We start from the raw sequence: 21990 nt of genomic DNA, 5'->3' as shown, positions 1-21990 counted from the left end.
CCACAAAAGGAAGAAATTCCACCACCTGATTTCATACTGGATATAGAATCTGATCTTTTTGTCGATTTTGGAAACATTTCAAACTACCATTCTACTAACAAACCCCAAAACGGCCATTTTAGCATTTTTTTACCAAGTGAACATCAATTGAGAGAGCATATCTCAGTCATGAGTAGCGAATGGTTGGAGGAATCAGAGCTTTCCTCTGATGTGATCCTTTGGACACACCCTCTATAACTATACGATCTGCTTATGATTCTGATCGATTTGATGCTCTCTATAATCCTGTTGTGGGGATCAAAATCATGTCTGAATCTTTTGCACTTAAATTATTTAAAAATATTGTCTTAACCCCCACAACAAAGGTCATAAAGGAATCTTCGGGACGATTAGTCCCCAGTCTTGGAATTATTAATGTCCTACCTCTTACGGTAGAAGGCTCCATGGTTCATTTGAACTTCTATATCTTTGATACATGGGACTTTGACCTGTTGATAGGACAACCTTTTAGAAGACTCCTTTATGAAGGTCATACTGGAAAGCTACACATTTCTTTTGGAAAAACTTTTAAATTTCCCATAACAATTTCACAATCCTTGAATAATAAGGCCGAGTCATATCTTTTGCCTGATCCTATGGAGGAGGTAAAGGCTGCATCTCTAGAGCTTTTAGATGAACCAGACTTAGAAGACGAAGCTCCTTTCTTCATAGAAGAAGAAACTGAACCATCTGAATCTGAACCCTTAGATGAGTTTACAGAAATGCCTAGACCTCCCATAGAGCTTAAAACTTTACCACCCGGTCTTATCTATGCTTTCCTAAACAATAATCCAGAGTTTCATGTGATCATTAGTGATAAACTCACTCAGGAGCAAACTCTGCGATTAATGACCATTCTTGAGAAACATCACTCAGTTTTCGGCTACTCACTCCAAGATCATACAGGAATCAGTCCTATGATCTGTAGCCATCGTATTCCAACAGATCCTTGTGTTTCACCTTCTCGAGAGCCCCAACGTAGACTTAACAATACGATGAGAGAGGTAGTTAAAAAGGAAGTTATAAAATTGCTGCATGCAGGGATTATCTATCCTGTGCCGCACAGTGAGCGGGTGAGCCCAGTTCAAGTTGTGCCTACAAAGGGAGGCATGACTGTCATTAGAATGAAAAGAACGAACTAATTCCGCAACGCACCGTCACAGGATGGCGGATGTGCATAGACTATAGAAAACTGAACAAAGCTACGAGGAAGGATCATTTTCCTTTACCTTTCATAGATGAGATGCTAGAGCGATTAGCGAACCATTCGTTCTTCTGTTTCTTAGATGGATATTCAGGGTATCATCAGATCCCGATCCATCCTGATGATCAAAGCAAAACCACTTTTACATGCCCATATGGAACTTATGCTTACCGTAGAATGTCTTTTGGGTTATGTAATGCACCAGCTTCTTTTCAAAGATGCATGATGTCTATATTTTTTGATATGATTGAAGAGATTATGGAAGTTTTCATGGATGATTTCTCTGTTTATGGAAAAACTTTTGATAGTTGTCTTGAAAACTTAGACAAGGTTTTGCAAAGATGTGAAGAAAAGCACTTAGTCCTTAATTGGGAAAATGTCATTTTATGGTTAGGGAAGGAATAGTGCTGGGACACCTAGAGTCTGAAAGAGGTATTGAGGTAGACAAAGCTAAAATTGAAGTAATTGAACAACTACCTCCACCTGTGAATATAGAAGGAATTCGAAGCTTTCTTGGCCATGCTTGTTTTTATCGTAGATTCATAAAAGATTTTTCATTCATTGCTAGACCACTTACTCTCTTGCTAGCCAAGGATGCTCCTTTCGAATTTGATGATGCATGTCTAACATCTTTTAATTTATTAAAGAAAGCACTCATCTCTGCACCAATCATTCAACCCCCTGATTGGTCGTTGCCTTTTGAAATTATGTGTGATGCTAGTGATTATGCTGTGGGGGCAGTTTTGGGACAAACTAAAAATAAGAAGCATCATGCAATTGCTTATGCCAGTAAAACTTTGACAGGAGCTCAACTTAGCTATGCAACTACTGAAAAAGAGCTTCTGGCTGTTGTTTTTGCCATTGATAAATTTAGATTTTATTTAGTTGAAGCTAAAATAATTGTTTACACTGATCATGCTGCACTAAAATATTTTCTCACTAAAAAAGATGCTAAACCTCGCCTGATTAGATGGATCTTATTACTTCAAGAATTTGAATTAGAAATAAAAGATAAAAAGGGAGTAGAAAATTCTGTTGCTGATCACTTGTCTAGAATGTATTTTAAGAGTCCACACGAAACCCCCATCAATGATTCACTCCGGGACGACATGCTCTACGGGATTAACAGGTCTGACCCCTGGTATGCAGATATTGCTAATTTTATGGTTTCAAGGTATGTACCACCAGGAACGAACAAAAAGAAGCTTATTCAAGAAAGTCGTTCACATATATGGGATGAGCCATACCTCTTCCGAGTATGCTCTGATGGCTTACTCAGGAGATGTGTGACCACTGAGGAAGGATGGAAGATCATCGACAGATGTCATTCATCACCATATGGAGTTCATTATGGAGCATTCCGTACACATTCAAAGATCTAGCAGTGTGGATTCTACTGGCCTACAATGTATGAAGACACGAAGCAATATATCAGAAGATGTGGGCCATGTCAAAGGCACGGAAACATAAACACAAGAGATGCCATGCCACTCACCAACAACCTTCAGATTGAGCTCTTTGATGTCTGGGGAATAGACTACATGGGTCCATTTCCCCCATCAAAGATGTGTGAGTACATCTTGGTGGCAGTTGACAACGTCTCTAAGTGGGTAGAGGCACTACCTTGCAAGCATGCCGACAACATCAGTTCAAAGAGGATGTTTGAAGAAATTATATTTCCAAGATTTGGAGTCCCCAAAGTAGTGATAAGTGATGGAGGAGCACACTTCATCGACAAACGCTTCAAACAATATGTATCAAAACATGGAATCCGTCACAACGTCGCTACCCCCTATCATCCTCAGACAAGTGGCCAAGCAGAGACTTCCAACAAGCAAATCAAGAATATTCTTCAGAAGACTGTGAATGAAATGGGAACGGCATGGAAAGACAAGTTACCCGATGCACTCTGGGCATACCGGACAGCATACAAGACTCCAATTGGAATGTCCCCATACCAATTAGTGTACGGGAAGACTTGCCACCTACCAGTTGAACTAGAGTTCAAAGCACACTGGGCCATAAGAAGATGGAATATGAACCTAGATATTGCTGGAGATCATAGAAGAATGCAACTATCAGAATTGGAAGAATGGCGAGAGAAAGCATATCACAATTCGAAGATCTACAAAGAAAGAGTCAAAAGGTGGCATGACAAGATTATCAAGGAGAAGGAGTTCGCACCCAGAGATAAGGTATTACTTTTTAATTCCAGGGTGAAGCTTTTCGGGCATGGAAAACTCCGGAGTAAATGGGAAGGACCATTCAAGGTAATCAATTCATCATCCCACAGAGCTATCACACTTCAAAATGACGAAGGTACATTATTCAAGGTAAATGGTCAACGTCTTAAATATTTTAGAGCCCAATAAAGAATTAGAAGAAATAGACGTAATCCATTTTTACCTTCCCATGGAGAATTAGAGCCCGACACTTTTAATCTGACATTTTTGGGTCATACATATATTTTCCTAATTAAGTCTGCATCTAGAAACACGCTCGAGGAAGCGGGCCCACAGAGGGGCCCGACACAGGGCGAGCGCCCTGACCAAGAGGGCGGGCGCCCAGCTCCTGATCCCTCTCGGTCCCGATTTCCTCCGTTATGGAAAACACACTTATGGTAACCCAAATAACCCTTCAGACGGAAAGTTTCTCACGCACATCGACGGGAACAACCCGAACAACCCCTAGAGGCACTTTTTGACCCCTATATAAACAGACCCCTGACGTCAGTTTTCAAACACCAACCCACCCAAGCCTTCTCTTCTTCTTCAATTAGAGCTTATTTAGTCTCTCGCTACTCCAATGGCTGAAGAGTTCCACGACGATTGGGAAGTCGTTCCCTACGACCTCAACATGAAGCCAAAGGAAGACCCCGATGCCCGTGCTCTCGTCCCGGCAACCACAGAGCGACAGCTAGAAGCCATGCCATTACGCCAACGCAGCTTCGCCCAATCCTATCATGCTCAACCAGTTCTCACCGCACTACCACAACCCCTACTTCTCAAGGGACCATCAGCTAAGAAGGAGACCACTATCAAGGTGCCAACCAGCACAAGGATCCTTCCACCTAGACCCAATGAGAGGGTCGTTGGAGTCAAGACCAACCGGAGCAGTGAGATCAGCAGCATTCGCTACACTACGGAGGAGGAGAGGCCTTGCTTCGAAGGGATTAGAGCAGCCAAAGTCCGTTTCATCCCTCCAAAGGCAGCCCCGAAGACGCTCTCAATGCTTTTGAGACACCTCCTAAGCGTCACAAGACTATAGTAGATATTGATGAGGACGTTCGCAGGCTAGACAGAGTCATCATAGACCTCCAGTCCTCGGTTAACTCCATCACTAGGCAGCTCTCTAACCACAACACCTTTATACTAAGTCTTAGGCATGATCTTGCTAGTGCCAATAAGAAGATCAAGGAATTAGAGCGCCGCTAAGTTATCTAGATTAGATCTTGAGGCAATGCATCTTAGTTATCTGACTCTAAATTCGGTTTAGGTTTACTATTATCATCAGTTTGCTACTATTATCGTCAGTTTGCTACTAGTCATTTGTAATAAATGCCTCAAGATTAATAAAGAGTATTATTATTATTATTATGTCTTGTGTGTCTCTACTTTATTTTTGTGCAAGAAAGCAGAAAACAAGTATGGGGGAGATCCCTCGACACGCCAAACACACTTCGACTACACCACTCCACGATTCAGGTACATACTCTGCACACTTTACTTTACACATACACATATATATCTTGGATTATGCAGAATATTGTTTCCGATATGATAAATTAAAAAGATTAAAATGTTTCTAATCATGATTAATCTCACTCTGTGATATTTCCTAAAACTTGCAATTATCGAAAAATCATTTTAAAACCCTGTGTTACTTAAGTCATTATGGAATATGAGATGGTGGAGTACGAGTATCTTATTCTTGATATCATTGTTGCTTGGAGAATTTATTCAAAAATTCTAGCTACCATCCTCAGTGTTTTATATGCCTGATAAATCTGAAAATATTAATATGATAATTATAAAAGCTATCTACTCTGTATTGAGTTTGTTCAAAATGAGTTAGACCCTTGTTGAGAGATTTATCATGCTCCTAAGATCAAGACATCTATTCAGAAAGATTCACTCTTCCGAAGTATTATTGCGTTAGAGCATGGGCTTTGCAATATATATATATATGAATAATTCGAGGAAATAAAAAAGAGCAAGTGCTCAATAACCTCGCAGAAAAAAATGGACAAGTGTCCGGCAGTAGAATTAGGGGTACCTCGGTATCCACTTAAAAAAAAGAGAGAAGAAGAAAATGATAGCCCATGGTCCCTCTAATAAGCAATATGCCAGCAAGAGTTGACAAGTTTTTCCAAAGTCTTTGATCTAAGAGTATGGCATTCTTCTCCTCGGATTCCGTTTTGATCAGGCAATAAATACAAGGTAAGTATGCTTTAGAATCTTTGCAAATTAAAACAGCCTCAGTGAGATATATAAAAGATAATGAGTGACCTGAGAGAACCTATGAGGATAAAAGGTATGATAAATTTCTTTTCAAAAATATACAAAAACTCCAAGTGACAGGATTGAGAAGAAAGGATCTCTACTCTTGATCATATATTTCCCTGACTATGGTACACAGTGAATTTTTACACTCAGCAGGTATAAAGAGACTGCTTTACAATGTTTTAACCCCAGATATTTTTCTTAACCATCCTTTTCTCGAGGACGAGTAAAAGCCTAAGTATGGGGGTATTTGTTGACGGTTCTTAAGTATCAATTTTAATTATCAAATAAACAAGAGAAAGGACCAATATACAAACAACACCTAGAATAAGGGTTTGATCTGATAGAATTCTATGAGTTTTGTTGTTTATCTGTTTCTGCAGGGGGTTATCAGAAAATAAGGAAGAAAGGCCCATATGTCGGGATTACATAGAGATATCAACGCACCGCGCAATTTTCTACCATCTAGAAGACTCCATAAGCCACAGGAACAAAGCGGAGGCCGAACGGGGCCTGGCCCAAGGCGCCCGCCCCCCTCTGGACTCCAATCAGAACTCTTTTTGCGGACCAAGCTCCACCGACCTAAAGGATCAAGGATAACCGTCCAATCAATGTCGGTTTGATCCGACGGCTCACGTTCACTTGAGGGGACTATAAAACTAGACCCCCTGGCCCCTGGAGGAGACAAGTTCATCATAGAGTTGAGAGGAGCCCTCGAAGGAATACCTCTCCTCTAAATAGACTTTTTAGGGCTTAGCATCCAATGTGAGTAGAATTAGATCTTCCAGTTTCTACTAGATTGAGAGAGATAGAGTGGAGGTGTAGATCGGAGGAAGCCCGGCCTGTCGGTGTCTACTCCGAGGTTGTACCTGCAGGATCAAGTTCTCCTAACCCGAAGCTTGCTCCTAGGATTCTTCAGTATTTCGACTTCTAAATTCTAGTAATTTCTTGTTTTATTGTTCTTTGGTTTATGAGTTTACTTTAATCTCTTCGCGTAGAGTTTAGAGTAATCATCTCTAGCGTAGACGTGGTGTTTGGGCTAGGATACTCATAGATATTCCCTGACTAGCTAGACCGTGGTAGTAGCGAGGAACGTGACATTTCCGAGTTACCTTTGCAGACCATATCTCGTTAGCAGTAAGGATAGGATTTATAGGTGCGGATCGAACATCCTCTGTGGTATCTAGATTCCGTAAGCTTCCCCAATAGAACAGTAGATCATCCTTACCAAGGTTAGAAAGAGATTACGGTTGTAGTCTTCTCTATATATCACTCACATCGAGAAACATTCTTTGTAGCCTAAAGGTTAGTAGTAATAGACCAGGTTAGTCAGATGCACTCTTTCTCCTAGTGGTAAAAATATAAATACGATACTCTCGATAACCTCCCGGGTGAAGTGCTCACCGATATCCGTGCGCTTGCGGATCCATTCCTTATTGCGTTCCCAAATATCAACACTAAGATATCATCATCTGGTATGGTTGCATATACATCTCGTTCAATATAACAAACATTCTGGTGATTCAACTATTGATCACCCATCTTATTTGACAAGTCAGTCTTAATAATTTTCATAGTTTAGGAGGACCTCTCCACTGTGGCTGTTGCAATTGGTAAAATCAAGGTCAACTCAATAAGAGGATAATAAACTATTGGAAATGTTGTGTGCCTATTAGTTTCGACCATCTACATAGTAAGAACAGCAAGATCATTACAATTGGAAAAACAAGCAAATCAGCTTTCACATCATCAATGAATACTAGTACATAGAAGCTCAATACAAGTGGTTCCTAACCCATTTCCACAATCATTTTTTAGAACCACCAGTGCTAGGGGTCAGTGGAAATTAATCTTTCCACTGTGGTTAACTGAGAACCGCCTGTGAAAAATGATTTCTATGGGCGGTTGTGTTATAACAACCGCCTGTGGAAATGCTTGTCCAGAGAATATAAATTGGGTTCTAAAAATAGGGAAAAAAAGATTTTAATCGTGGGGAGGGCCCACTAGCTAGCCACCCGCCCGTCTTCATGGGGAATGCATCATTTGTACTGGTGGTTTTCTTAAGAAAACTGCCTGGCGGTTTTTGAGTCGGGACAGCTGATTTCTTGTCACAAACATTTTTTAATTGAAACCGCCTGTAAAACTTATGCTCCACCGCCAACATAGAGCTTTTATGTACTAGTGGAAATTATCAATTGTGCCGAAGTTTGCAACAATCATATTCGGAGAAGTCAACATCATATATCTCAGCAAGTTGAATCATTTTTTTACGGTCATAATTGGCAAAGGCATTCGTTGAATCCACATAGGCAACATCTTAATAGCTGAGTATACTTAAGTTGTCTCTTCATCTGGGGCTGAAAGTGGAGGTTGAGATGGAACTTGAGTAGTCTCTTGATATGGACCAACACTCTGAGCAGGGGTGCAATATGATTCAATGTCCTTCTCCTCTTAGTTGTGGAGATTTTGTAAATCCATCATCCATATTTGTAACTTCAAATCAATGTAACTGAAATATTGTTACAGAAAATAAATTCAGTACTGAAACTAAGAAACTAACCAGCCCAGAAGCCCGAGGGCAGGGGCGGCCGGTGTGGCACCCTGTTGCCTGCACGGGCGGGATGCTAGGAGCCTGGGTGGTCAGTGGTTGGCTATGTGGTGGCGGCAGCTAGGTCCTCGCCTCCTCGGTCTGCCCCTGCTTGTGACCTTGCGTCCTCGGCTCCTCCTGTGCGGCTGCTCGCTCGTGCGTGCAAGGGATAGAGGCCGCAGGGAGACAGACAGGCGACCAGGGTCCAAGAGAGGAGTGCCCTAGCTTTGGTCTTGGGCCTTCGATATTGGGATGAAAAAAATACATAGGGTATATGTAGTGTTAGTGGGTCAATGACTAGGGCGCGGGCCCTAGTGCCTAGGGTTCCGTCGCTGCCTATCATGCTAGAGGGCTCCTTGGTACAGATGGCAATGGGCAGATAAAATCCGCATACCCGCGGGCACCTGACCCGACAGGCGAGGATACGGGCGTCAATTTGTTCCCGCAGGCATGGGCACGGGTAGAGATTTGTGTCCAACGTATAATCCTACATGGATAAGAAAATACTATGCCCGTACCCATAAATCCGCGACACCCGCACTGACATGTGGGCCCATAGCACAAGTGATATATATAGCTCGGTTATAGGGTTTTACTGCTCAGTCTTGGTCCAAATTTCACCTAATCCCCATCCCCTGCGCCACTGTTGCGCAATAGGAGACGCGAGTCACGCGACTCGCGAAGTCGCAAACTCGCGATTCCACTGGACGCCTACAGCCGAGTCTCCCTACGGCAAACCCTGATAGTCGGTACTGCACCCCATCAGCGTCTGTCAGACGCCAGCGGCCAGATCTCGGGCTCCTGGCACCCTGCATCCCACTCCCGCACGGCCACACCCCATCGACAGTTTGGCACTCACGAGAGTCGCGTGGGCCTGCAGGGGACCGACACTTTTGGACCCTCACCACCACCTCATCCATCCCCGGAGGCCGGCTGTCGGCTGCTCTGACCTCGTCGTCCTCCCTGCTGCACAGGCCGCCATTGTCTTCCCCACCGCAAGTTCAAAGGCAAGTTCCATATTTTGCTTGTTCTTGATGCCTCCCAGTAGATCTTGTCCTTTTTCGTTCTTGTCTTCATATTCCAGTTCGAGATCAGCCTACTAGAGTAATAAATCGAGTGATAATTTGATACATATTGTGATGTGCAGCTACAATGGAGATCCCTGGTAGCTCCCTAGTGCAAACCTCCCATGCAACTACTGCAGTTGGTACCGAGGAGAACAAAGCCGCGGATGTTGTGCATGTATCACAGGGGGAGCAAGCCTCAAATGATGATGAGCGGCCTTCAAAGAGAAAGCTCACCTCTGCAGTCTGGAATGTGACTTAGTCAAAGTGCATGTTGATGGAGTTTGGAAGGCCAAGTGTAATCACTACAACATGAAGCTTTCCGCCACATCAAGAAATAGTACAACTCACTTGAAAACTCATTTGAAAAATTGTCTCCTCAATAACAAGAAGGCAGGAACAAAAGTTCAAACTAATTTGAGATTTGGAACCACTGGAATGGGGGTAGTAGCTATAGAAAGCTATATGTTTGATCAAGAAGTAGCTAGAAAAGCACTTTATTCTAAGATTATATTGCATGAGTACTCATTGTCCACTGTTGATCACCATGGCTTTCGTAAATTTGTTAGCGCATTACAACCTTTGTTCAAAATGGCAACTAGAAACACTATTAGAAGGGATATCATGAGGTTTTATGAGGAAGACAAAAGGAAAGCTAGGATATCGTGACTTTGTTGTTGAATGTGTTCTTCTATGGTAGGCTTCTAATGTATTGTGCGGTGAACTAGAACTATTGAGATTATTTTTGTGTATGTGTGAAGAACTACTGATGAAGTGAGACTCTATGAATGTGTGATCTATTTATATTTCTATTATTTTGTGTATATATTTGACATTTATACGTGTGTTGTCACATGCTTCTGTAAAATAAATGTATTTTGGTCGGTATGCGGACATGCCCGCGCGCGAGCCTTGCCCGCAGATAGCGGGCACAGGCACAAGTTCTTGCCCATGGCGGGTAGCGGGCGTGGGTGCTTGCACAAGATTTTGGTTGCGGATGCGGGCATGCAAAGCCCATTATCCACACGGATTTTGCCCGGCGATGTTGGCGGGCATTGCTTTCTCCGTTGGGGGCATTGTTTTTACCCTCTAGCATTCTCATCCACTAGTGAAAAGCTGGTCCACATTGGACGTGGGACAGTGGTGCCCATCAGCATTGCTCCCTTCCTAAAGGCGTCAAATTATCATCATGGTTTCGATGTCTCCTTCAGAAGCTGCTCTTTGCTTGTCGGCGCCTGGTTGATGCATGGAGGTCTGCAACGAAGACACGCCGCGAGCCCTCTCGACTCTCGAGTGGTCTGCAACAATGCATGACTGGCATGCAGCCATTTGCTTCTGGTTGGTGGCTCGTGGGTGGCCAGTGAAGTCCGAGCTGTACGCAGCTTTGCTTCTATGCTTGCCAATGTGTTATGTTTATGCTCAACCACGTCGTGTGCCCCTCGGATGCCTTTTGTGGCATCTCGTCTAGCTAGCCATCTTACAGATAAATTCTTCCGTCATCGACAGCAGAGCTCCTGTCCTTGTTTAAAGAACAGTTGGGATTATTGAGTCCCAAGCGACCGAACATTGTTTTATTTAGGTATACACTTGTTACTTGTCTGAGATTAAATTCTGAAGTGGTTTAGTGCAGATTTGCCGACGAGGCCGTTGCCCATATAATGGTTAATGAACTCCTCCGCCGTGATGCTCCTGTAGCGTGGAGGTGACGGTGGCTTCGTGCCCCCTGTGTCCATAGCGATGGGTCCATACACCCTCATCGACGCCGCGGCGCCACGCGGCCTGAAGAAGCAAGCCACGGAGACTCGCGGCGCCGCCCCGGCGTCCACGGCCACCACCCGGTACTCCACGCTCTTGAATTTATCGTTGGACATGAGCTGAAGGAAGTCGCCGATGTTGACGACGAAAGCGCCGGGCACGGGAGGCACGCGCACCCAGCGGCTGCCGAGCAGGACCTGCAGACCGCCAACGCCATCCTGGAGGAGCACCGTGAGGAAGCTGGGATCGGAGTGCCTGGTCGTGCCAAGCGTGAGGTCCGGCTCCGGGCATGGCGGGTAGTAGTGGCCGACGACGCTGACCCCGTCCAGGCACCCGGCGTCGTGCTCCAGGTATCCCCGGTGGAGGCCCAGAGCCTCGGACAGCAGCTCCAGCAGCGCACTACCCAGCCTCTGAACCTGCTTCGTGTACTCAAAAACTACATCTCTGCAAAAATTGCATGTTTCAATAGATCGATGGATGGATCATAATTAATCGGCAGCCATGGATCTACTCATCGGACTTCCAAGATAGGAGTGAACGATCGAGTGATTACCTGCACGCCGGCGGGATTTCCTCCGGTGCCGGGCCGGTTGGCGCCATATCCAGGTAGAGTGTGTCACGCCAGGTGGCCGCCGGCGAGTGGAACAGGTCGAAGTTGCTGTGGTACCTGACACGGCTGCCCATGTCCCTCGTGTAGTAGGGACGCTTGGCCTCCGCCGGTTCCTCGTGGAACGTCCGCAGGGCCTCCAGCATCCCCGACATGACGGCCGCCGGCACGCCGTGGTTGACCACCTGGAAGAAGCCCACCGTCTCGGCGGCGGCCTTCACCTCGGCGACCAGCAGGGCCCTGGTCGTGGCGCCTGCTGCGAGGTCGATGGTTGGGATGCTGGTGCTGACATCGTGCTGGATTTGATGATAATCTGAGGGTGGTGGTGGTCCAAGGAAGGGGTCGGGTGGGTGACGGAAGATGGGTGGGATGGTTGTGACGCCGGCGTCGACGAGGCCCTTGACGCCGGCCTTGGTGTCGTCGAAGGCCTTGAGGTCGCTGTGGCGGTCATAGCCGGCGGGAACCGGGAGAGAGGCCATTGGAGATTTTGCGCAAAGTTGGCGGAGGGAGATAATGAGCCTACGAGACATACGTACAGTGTATAGACTACGAGAACTCGTAGTGGTGGGGTGTGAAATTTAGATCCAGAATATAGAGGACGGACAAGTGACAAAAAAAGCTTCACTACATCCCGCTTTGCCGAGCGTTTGACCCTTTGCCGAGTGCTAGGAGGCAAGTACTCGGCAAAGACTAGCCTTTGCTGAGTGCCACGCCAGACACCTAGCAAAAATCTTCTTTGCTGAGTGTTTTTTTTCACTCAGCAAAGAACCCTATTTGTCGAGTATTTTTTTTTTTGACTCTCGGCAAAAATCTTCTTTGCCACTCGACAAAAAAAATTCAAATCAAATTTTGAGGCCCTAAACAAATTCAAACCAAAAAGTTTTGAACTACAGAGTAGTATAACTTCTCAAGATCTATAATATTTATTTTGGCTATTTCTTTATTTGACAAAATTAAAATAAATTTATTCACAAATTTTACATCTCTCTCTTATAATTCTATAAGAGAGACATATAAGATTTGTGAAAAATGTTAGAATTACCGTGTCAGATGAGCAAATGACCAAACAATAAAAATAAACTTTGAACATCTTGACAAGTTATGAAATCTTACAGTTGACAACTTTTTTATTTGAGTTTATCTTGTCATTCCAAACAGTGTCTTTATTTGAAAATTTTTAATTTTGATTTTCTGAAATTACCTCAGATGAAAAACTACCTAAATAAGCTTTGTAGGTCTTGAAAAGTTATGAAACTTTGTAGTTGGTAACTTTTTGATTTGAAATCATCTTGTAATGCAAAAACTACGTTTAAATTTCTCAAATTTGAAATTCAAATTTTGTAAACAACCTTGGATGGAGAAACTCCCAAAATGAAAATTATAGACCTCAAAAAGTTATAAAACTTTATAGTTGACAACTTTTTGATTTGAAATCATTTAGAGGCTCAAATAATCAATTTACATATGATTTAGTATAATATATGAGGAACCTAAACGGAATATAGACACAAGTAATGGTGTAGTCCAGTGGATAAGGAGTAATGTGCTCGTGAGAGAGGTCTAAGTTTGAATCTCGGCTACGGCAAAGTTGCAAATTTTGTTGAAAAACATTGAAAAAAATGTGGGGAGGTGCTAGCTGATGGCAGCCCTCCCTCTAACAAAATTTTTTTTCCTATTTTGTTGGGATTTTTTTCATTTTTTGTCTTTGTCAAGTGCTGATGTGGCACTCAGCAAAGCCTTTGCCGAGTGCCTGACACGTGGCACTCGGCAAAGAATCTTTTTGCTGATTAATTCTTGGCCGAGCGGCCTTTGCCGAGTGGGCGCTCGGCAAAGCCTTTGCCGAGTGCTCGAGCACTCGGCAAAGTCTTAGAATCCTGTAGCGCTTGTCGCTTGTGTGGGAAATTTCATTGGTCTATATGGTACTTGGTACGTATTGGTATTAATTACGCTGGTATAAATTTGATTTTCGGCAACTCTAGAAACATGTCATTTATAGTAGTTTTCAGAAGGAGCCGTGTCTAAAATTGTATTTTGAGGGTCTCCCCGCCGCCTCTATACACCAGTATAACGAAGCTGCGGTTACTGAGACATTTTTATAGATATTTTTAAAAACTGTCAGGACTAGGGGTTAGTAGAAATAAATATTTCTACTAGCGGCTAAGAAAACCACTAATAGAAATAGGTTTCCACAAATGATTAATATGAAATTGACTTTTAAAAATAGGAAAAAAAGATTTTAATCCCTGAACTAGTCGTCCGCCCGTCTCCGTCGAAGTCACAAGTCACAAGTCCCGCATTTTTTTCACGTAAAATTACAGCCAATAGGATTCGAACCTGAGACCTCGCCTAGTCGCGCATTTTTTCACGTAAAATTGCGGCTAATATGATTCAAACCTGAGACCTTGCCCTCGCCCTCGCATGTAGCCTCCTCTATCACTCCACCGATCACTCATCATGTCTATATTAGAGTGTGGTTCTCCACATATTATCCTCAACTGAGCATATATTGATTGTTTTGGGTCTTAAATGAATTCAAATGAAAAAGTTGTCAACTATAAAGTTTCATAACTTTGTTCATAAAGGCATCAAATTTTTTCTACAGTTGTTCTCCATATTTTTTGTGGCATGAAGTAGAATAATTCTTCTTCAAAAGGGCTACTAATTTACATTTTGATGAACATATCGATGCAACACCTAGGAACATATTAACTTTTTTGGCAAGATGGTTGTTGTCGATGGCTCTAGTTTTTGATTATATAATTAGTCATGCCATTTTTACGTTCCTCACTACCAAAATGGTGGAGTTCTCCTAGTGTTTTTAGTTAGTAATAAAACACTACCACTAGTCAAAACACTAGGAAATTCTCACTAGGAGACATTTACTAGGAAAAGTTTATACTAAATTTTGAATGCTAAAATACTAGGAGAACCCCACACAGTACTACAGAACAGCCTTTGGTCACTTGCCCAAAATGAACAATAATCTCGGCCCAATCAGCGTCCGGGACGAAAACATATTTAGTCCCGGTTGGTGAGACCAACCGGAAATAAAAGTCCCCTTCCCAACGGCTATGGTGTCAGAGATCGGCAGAGGGGATCTTTAGTCCCGGTTGGTCTCACGAACCGGGACAAAAACCTAGCCTTCAGTCCCGGTTGGTAACACCAACCGGGATTAAAAGCTTTTGTCCCGGTCCGTCTCACCGGCCGGGACTAGTGTTGGAATTTAGACCCGGTTTTAAAATGGAACCGGAAATAAATGTCCTTCCCCATATTTGAACTCTTCTTCCTCTGGCCGAGCCCATCGATCTTCACTCTTTTGCTGTGTTCTTCATTTGGAGTTGCTTGTTCTTGCTCTCATCTCCGACTATTGATTCATTTCATCATTTCTACACCGTCATCGACTTGTTAAGAGGTCCGGAATGCAATCGACGTCATGCACCTAACAAAGAATCTTTGTGTGAACCTTCTAGTATTCATGGGTGTATATGGTAAGCCTAAGGATTCACTTGAAGCACGACAAGACTTGCAACGCATGGAAGAACGAGACAACCTGCATCCAGAGAAGACAGATGATGGACGCTAATATTTAAGACCTGCTAGCTACACTCTTAGCAATGAAGAGAAAGAAATCATGTTTGAATGCTTAAGCAGCATCAAGGTCCCATCTGGATTCTCCTCTAATATAAAAGGTATAATTAATGTGCCTGAGAAGAAATTTCTGAACTTAAAGTCGCATGACTGCCATGTGCTTATGACGCAATTGCTTCCAGTTGCATTAAGAGGAATTCTACCTCAACATGTACATGTGGCCACCGTAAAGCTATGTGCATTCCTCAATGCAATTTCTCAGAAGACAATCAATCCACTGGAACTAGCTGCTCTATAGAATGATGTGGTTCAATGTCTTGTCAGCTTTGAGTTAGTGTTCCCTCCATCCTTCTTTGATATCATGACACACCTCCTAGTTCATCTGGTCAAGGAGATCAATATTCTGGGTCCTGTGTTCCTACATAATATGTTTCCCTTTGAGAGGTTTATGGTAGTTCTGAAGAAATATGTTCACCAACGTGCTCGGCCAGAAGGAAGCATCGTAGAGGGATATGGGACATAGGAGGTCATTGAGTTCTGTATTGAATTCATTCCTGAACTTGACCCAATTGGTGTTCCTGAATCGCGACACGAGGGGAGACTGAGTGGAAAGGGAACACTAGGAAAGAAAACATACATCGGTACAGGGGACGATTCTTTCAATAAAGCACACTACACAGTTCTTCAAAACTCTTCCGTGGTGGAGCCGTATGTCACGAAACACAAGGACTTCCTACGATCCCAATTCCCAGAGAAGAATGAAGCTTGGTTTATGCATCAGCACATGGACACTTTCAGTGATTGGTTACGAAAAGAATGTCAGGGTAATGACCAGATTGATGAGCAACTGTATTTGTTGGCTAGGCAACCATCATGGCACATCCTCACGTACAAAGGGTACGAGATAAATGGAAATACATTTTACACCCTAGGCCAAGATAAAAGAAGCACGAACCAAAATTGTGGAGTTCGCGTAGACGCCATAGACCCGAATGGAAACAGACAAACATATTATGGCCGTATAGAGGAGATTTGGGAACTAGACTACGCACCGAATTTTAAAGTCCCTTTGTTCCGGTGCCAATGGGTGAAGGTTACCGGAGGAGGGGTGACAGTTGACAAAGACTATGGAATGACAACAGTGGACTTCAACAATGTTGGTTACAAAGATGAACCATTCGTCCTTGCTGCTGATGTGAATCAGGTGTTCCATGTGAAAGACATGTCTACAAAACAGAAGAGAGGGAAAAATGACAACAAATCAACAAATGAGCCAAAACTCCATATAGTTCTCTCAGGGAAAAAAACATTGTGGGAATTGAGGACAAGTCAGATATTTCAGAAGATTATGAAATGGATGACCGAATCATGCCTTTCAATGTGACCAAAGATCCGAGCATACTGATAAATGATGAGGACACTCCATGGTTATGTCAAGATCATGACCAAGGAACATACGTCAAAAAGAAGATGACTATTGTGCCCGCCTAATAAATAGATTGCATTAGAGTATGTGTATGTGACAATTGTAACTTAAGATGTTTATATTAGTTTTTCTTATTTTATATCATTTCAAATAATGAAATGACTTGTGGGAAATGACATTTAAGTTTGCTATTGTAAGAGATGTGTCAATTGTGGATTTTTAACTACACCTTCCCAACACTTTGTCAAATGCAAAAATAGTCAAACTTGGTCAAATGACAAACTAAATTACTTAAAATGAAACAGTTTTGAATACCAAGTTGTTAGATATCATCAAGATCTAAACTTTTTATATAGACAATTTTTCTATTTTAGAAAGTTTAAGTTCACAATACCCACCAAATCTTGAATCTCACACAAACTATATGAAACTATATGTGTCAATTGTGGATTTTCAACTACACCTTTCCAACACTTTGTCAAATGCAAAAATGGTCTATATATTAAATGTAGATTTTGATGAGTGGAACAATATTGGTATTCATGACTTTTCCATTCGAGACCATCTAGGGTTCTGAAAATCGATGCGTGGCTATGAGTTCTTTCAAAATTCAAAATTGAGTGGTTCAAACTTTTCCAAAAGAAAAGTTGACCATTAGACCAAATGTAGAACTTGATGAGTGCAACAAACTTTGTATTCATTACTTTTCCATTTGAGACCATATAGGGTTCGGTCAAAGTGTGTGTTTCTAAAAAGCAATGCTTTCACTTTGGTCAAATGACCCATTTGATGACTTGAAATGAAAAAAAATTGAATACAAAGTTGTTAGAGATCATCAAGATCTACATTTGATATATTGTCCATTTTTCCATTTGGATAAATTTGAGCCAATCCTAAGCACATTTGTTCAAAATCCAAGACGGGTTTTGGTCAAACTTGGTCAAATGACAAACTAAATTACTTAAAATAAGAAAATTTTGAATACCAAGTTGTTAGATATCATCAAGATCTAAACTTTTTATATAGACAATTTTTCCATTTGAGAAAGTTTAAGTTCACAATACCCACCAAATCTTGAATCTCACACAAACTATATGAAACTATATGTGTCAATTGTGGATTTTCAACTACACCTTCCCAACACTTTGTCAAATGCAAAAATGGTCTATATATTAAATGTAGATTTGATGAGTGGAACAATATTGGTATTCATGACTTTTCCATTCGAGACCATCTAGGGTTCCGAAAACCGAAGCGTGGCTATGAATTCTTTCAAAATTCAAAATTGAGTGGTTCAAACTTTTCCAAAAGAAAAGTTGACCATTAGACCAAATGTAGAACTTGATGAGTGCAACAAACTTTGTATTCATTACTTTTCGATTTGAGACCATATAGGGTTCGGTCAAAGTGTGTGTTTCTAAAAAGCAATGCTTTGACTTTGGTCAAACTTGATCAAATGACCCATTTGATGACTTGAAATGAAAAAAATTAAATACAAAGTTGTTAGAGATAATCCGATGTAATGGTGAATATTGTTGTAAGCATAAATAAATAAAAAATAGAGAAAATTTTTTTAAAAAATAATCCGATGTAATGGTGAATATAATGTATATCATGATTTTGGAGATAAATGATGATAAATAAACAAAATTTACGTTTAAATATTGCACAAACAAATTTTCTATCAAAAACATCTACTTTAAGATATTAAAATTAAATAATACATTTTTGCATTAACAAAATACTAATTATTTTTCATATTTAAGTTTACTAATATAAGTGATGAAAAGATTTTATGTTTCCAAATTTATTATGTAAGCAATTAGACAAAAAGAAATGGAACTATTATTTTTTAACAAATTAATACCTATTATTCTATTTACTATGCAATTAACAATATTAATCTAATTATTGTATGCATAAATAAATAAGAAACAGAAAAATACATTTAGTCCCGGTTCCTGGCTAGAACCGGGACTAAAGGTTGCCTTTAATCACGGTTCTAGCCACTAACAGGAACTAAAGGGTGGACCTTTAGTCCCGGTGCGTAGCACCAACCGGGACTAAAGACCCTTTAGTCCCGGTTGGTGCTACGCATCGGGACTAAAGGTCGCCGCAGGTATTTATACGAACAGTCTTATTCCTCCTCAATCTCGTTGCCCTAATTCTTCCTCCGCCGCGCGCCGCTCCTCCCCGCCGTCGCCTCGCCCTCGTCCCCGGCCGAGCGCCGTCATCTAGAGCCCGAGCGTCGCCGCCGCCACCGCAGCCGAGGAGCGCCCCCACCGCCACCGCCACCGAGCCGAGGAGCGCCCCCGCCACCGCTTCTTCTTCGGCGCCGACGCCGAGCGACTGTACGCCGCGCTTCTTCTCCGGCACCGAGCGCTTCTTCTCCGGCACCGGCACCAAGCGCTTCTTCTCCGGCAACCGTACGCCGCGCGCGTTCCTTCTTCTCCGACGACCGTACACCGCGCGAGCTTCTTCTCCCTCGGCCGCATAGTACGATGATGACCTCTCGGCCGGCACACTTGTTGCATTATTGTGATTATTTTTTTAGAAAGTATATATGTTGTTGAGCGCTTTGTATATATATTGAGATGAGATGTATATGTTGTTGAGAAACTATATTATTTTTTTAGAAACTATATATTATTTTTTAGAAACTATATATGTTGTTGAGAAACTATATTATTTTTTTAGAAACTATACATGGTTTGAGACTTTTTTTAAATTACTCGTCATTATTGCTCAATGATTTCTATTTGCATATACAATTTATGTTCATAGTATTCATGTGTAGACAATCAAGTAAAATGTGTGAACGAGTCCATATTTATTCATAGTTATATATACTTTGTAACTTTTAAATTCTATTGTAGGAAGACAATATTTAACATAATTTGTCTTTGTCTTCATCTTTTCTGTTCTATGATAAATAAATTCTTTTGAAAATAATTATCATTGTCTTGTTAAACATGTTAAATATTTGCAAGAGTAATGTTAGGTGATGTGAACTCAAACATGAAATAAGTTGTGCACAATCACTATATAAGAATGAATTTTATTGGATCATATAACAACCCCAAAAGAGTCACTGTTTATTTGTGCTTCATGTCAAGGTAAAAGCAAACGTCTAACTAAATCGACTGTTATTATTTGTTGCTTTGAACTTCCTATCGGCTTCGTCTCGAGCATACTTATATTTATCAATTTCATTTCGGTTATAGCGTTCGAGTATAGCGTTCGGAATAGCGTTCGGAATGAGATGTTTGCCTACAATTATTGTGACGTACCATTCTGGATTTATCATTTCATACTTTCAATATATTCTAGCCTTTTTGCTTATTACAAATAAAGTCCACAAAAATTAACCTTTAATAAAAACCAAAGAAATTAGTTAGTAGGGATAGATATTGAGATGAGATGTATAATTTCTATTGTATAATTTATCTTTTGTATTATATAATTTATATGATATAATTTATCCTATGTTGTAATTAGTTTATATTAGCCCTTAGTTGTAATTAGTTTATTGTTATATATGTATCCTGTATATAAAAGCTTAATTAGTTTATGTTACCCCTTAGTTGCTGTATCGAATATTTTCGAAACTAAACAAGTCTTTAGTTGTTGTATCGAATAATTTATAGAATAAAAGCTTTAGTTGTATCCAAATATTGTCTAAGTTTAGCCTATCCAAATAATTTTTGTTGATCGCGTCAAAAACTTTTAACACTTGATTAAATTTGCAGAAATGGTCAATCCGAATGATAATATGGATGATGCAATGATGGACCTAATCAATAGCGGCGCCAATCCAGATCCCCAAGGTGAAGATGATGGGAGTCAGTACTTTGCTGATTATGAAGAACTTATGGGAGTACTTTGCTGATTATGAAGAACTTGTGGGAGACAATCCTGATGAGGTCTATCTACAATCTAGTATATATGTATACATATGAAATTAAAATAACTGACATTTATACTAATATATTTATACTTATTTGTGTAGCCCTCTAAATCGGCAACAACTTCTGAGAAGAGTAGAAAAGTGCGCGGCCCGAAGAAGCCGTTGGAGGGTCGGTACATTCTGTCGGAATTCGATGAGGGTACTGGACAAGTACTTGGGGCTAATTCTAAAAAATTTGTTGCGCACTGTGGCTACGTTGTAAGAGACAGGCTCCCGGTCAGTGCTCGTGAATGGAGGCAATGGAAAGATAACCCTAATATTAGTTTTGTCTCAGATCGTGACAAGGAATTGATTTGGCTAGATATCGTTTAACATTTCACGCTTGATACACAGGATGAAGCTTTGAAGGAGAAGATTAAAATATGGGCTATGCAGAAGATGGCCAAATAATTTTAGGCTTGGAAGAAGATATTATACAAGACTTTTGTTGCACAAGGCCGGACACCAGATTTCACCAACAAGGCCTACGACAAGTTGAGGCCTTTTTGGGATGAGTTCGTAGAGTTTAAGAACTCAGAAGAGGGTCAGGCATGGATGATCAAGAATCAGGAAAATGCTAAACAAAAGCAATACCACCATCACTTGGGTTCAGGTGGCTACAGGACTGCTATTCCTAAGTGGCAAAAGCTAGAACAAGAGATTCTCGGGAGAGGGATCGAACCAAAATCAATGCACTGGCCCGAGCGCGCCAAGTATTGGTTCTTTGATCACGGGGGAACCATAGACCTAGAGATCGGAAAGATAGTGTACGGCGAAAGCTCGAGAGAGTAGGACAGAGAATGGCCTATGCTAGAGGATTAGTTGAAAGCGGCACCTGGCAGCCAAATAGAGAAAAGGATGAGCTGACATACGCCCTGGGGACTGCTAGACACGGTGGGCGAACTAGAGGCTATGGGGAGGTATCATGGGAGCATGCCTTCCCTAAAGATAGACCGACTTATAAAAGTCGCCAACGAAAGAAGGAAGAGGAAGCAGAGCGGTTGCGTAGGTTGGAGGCAATGGTGATGGAGTCACGCGAAGCGGCTCGTGAAGCGATAGCGCGAGAGAAAGCGCTTGAAGAGAGAATGAACGAGGAGATCAAAAGACAAGTGCAGATTGGAGTAAGTTCTATACAAGGACAAACTGCATCAGAGCCTAGAGTCAACATTAGCCCCCCCGATCAGTTGAAAAGTAGTTGCGCTTCCACGGAGATGCCAACTATTCAAGACGACGTGGGGCTGCACTTTCCGGTGGATGACATCACTGAACCTC

At 41.7% G+C, this 21990-nt stretch overlaps 1 protein-coding gene across 1 annotated transcript; it reads right to left on the bottom strand.

Annotated features, from left to right (window-relative positions):
• LOC8060078 (1-aminocyclopropane-1-carboxylate oxidase homolog 1) lies at positions 10785-12339 on the bottom strand. The gene is made up of 2 exons (XM_002449336.2): positions 11705-12339; positions 10785-11595 (listed from the first exon to the last, which is right to left on the bottom strand). Exons 1-2 carry the CDS (start codon positions 12286-12288, stop codon positions 11001-11003), a joined length of 1179 nt encoding a protein of 392 aa, XP_002449381.2. The 5' UTR covers positions 12289-12339; the 3' UTR covers positions 10785-11000.

The sequence above is a fragment of the Sorghum bicolor genome, chromosome 5, assembly GCF_000003195.3.
Source record: "Sorghum bicolor cultivar BTx623 chromosome 5, Sorghum_bicolor_NCBIv3, whole genome shotgun sequence".
In the NCBI taxonomy this organism is placed as follows: domain Eukaryota; kingdom Viridiplantae; phylum Streptophyta; class Magnoliopsida; order Poales; family Poaceae; genus Sorghum; species Sorghum bicolor.
The sequence above is the reverse complement of the archived record's forward strand: the minus strand, read 5'-3'. Positions and strand labels throughout refer to the sequence as shown.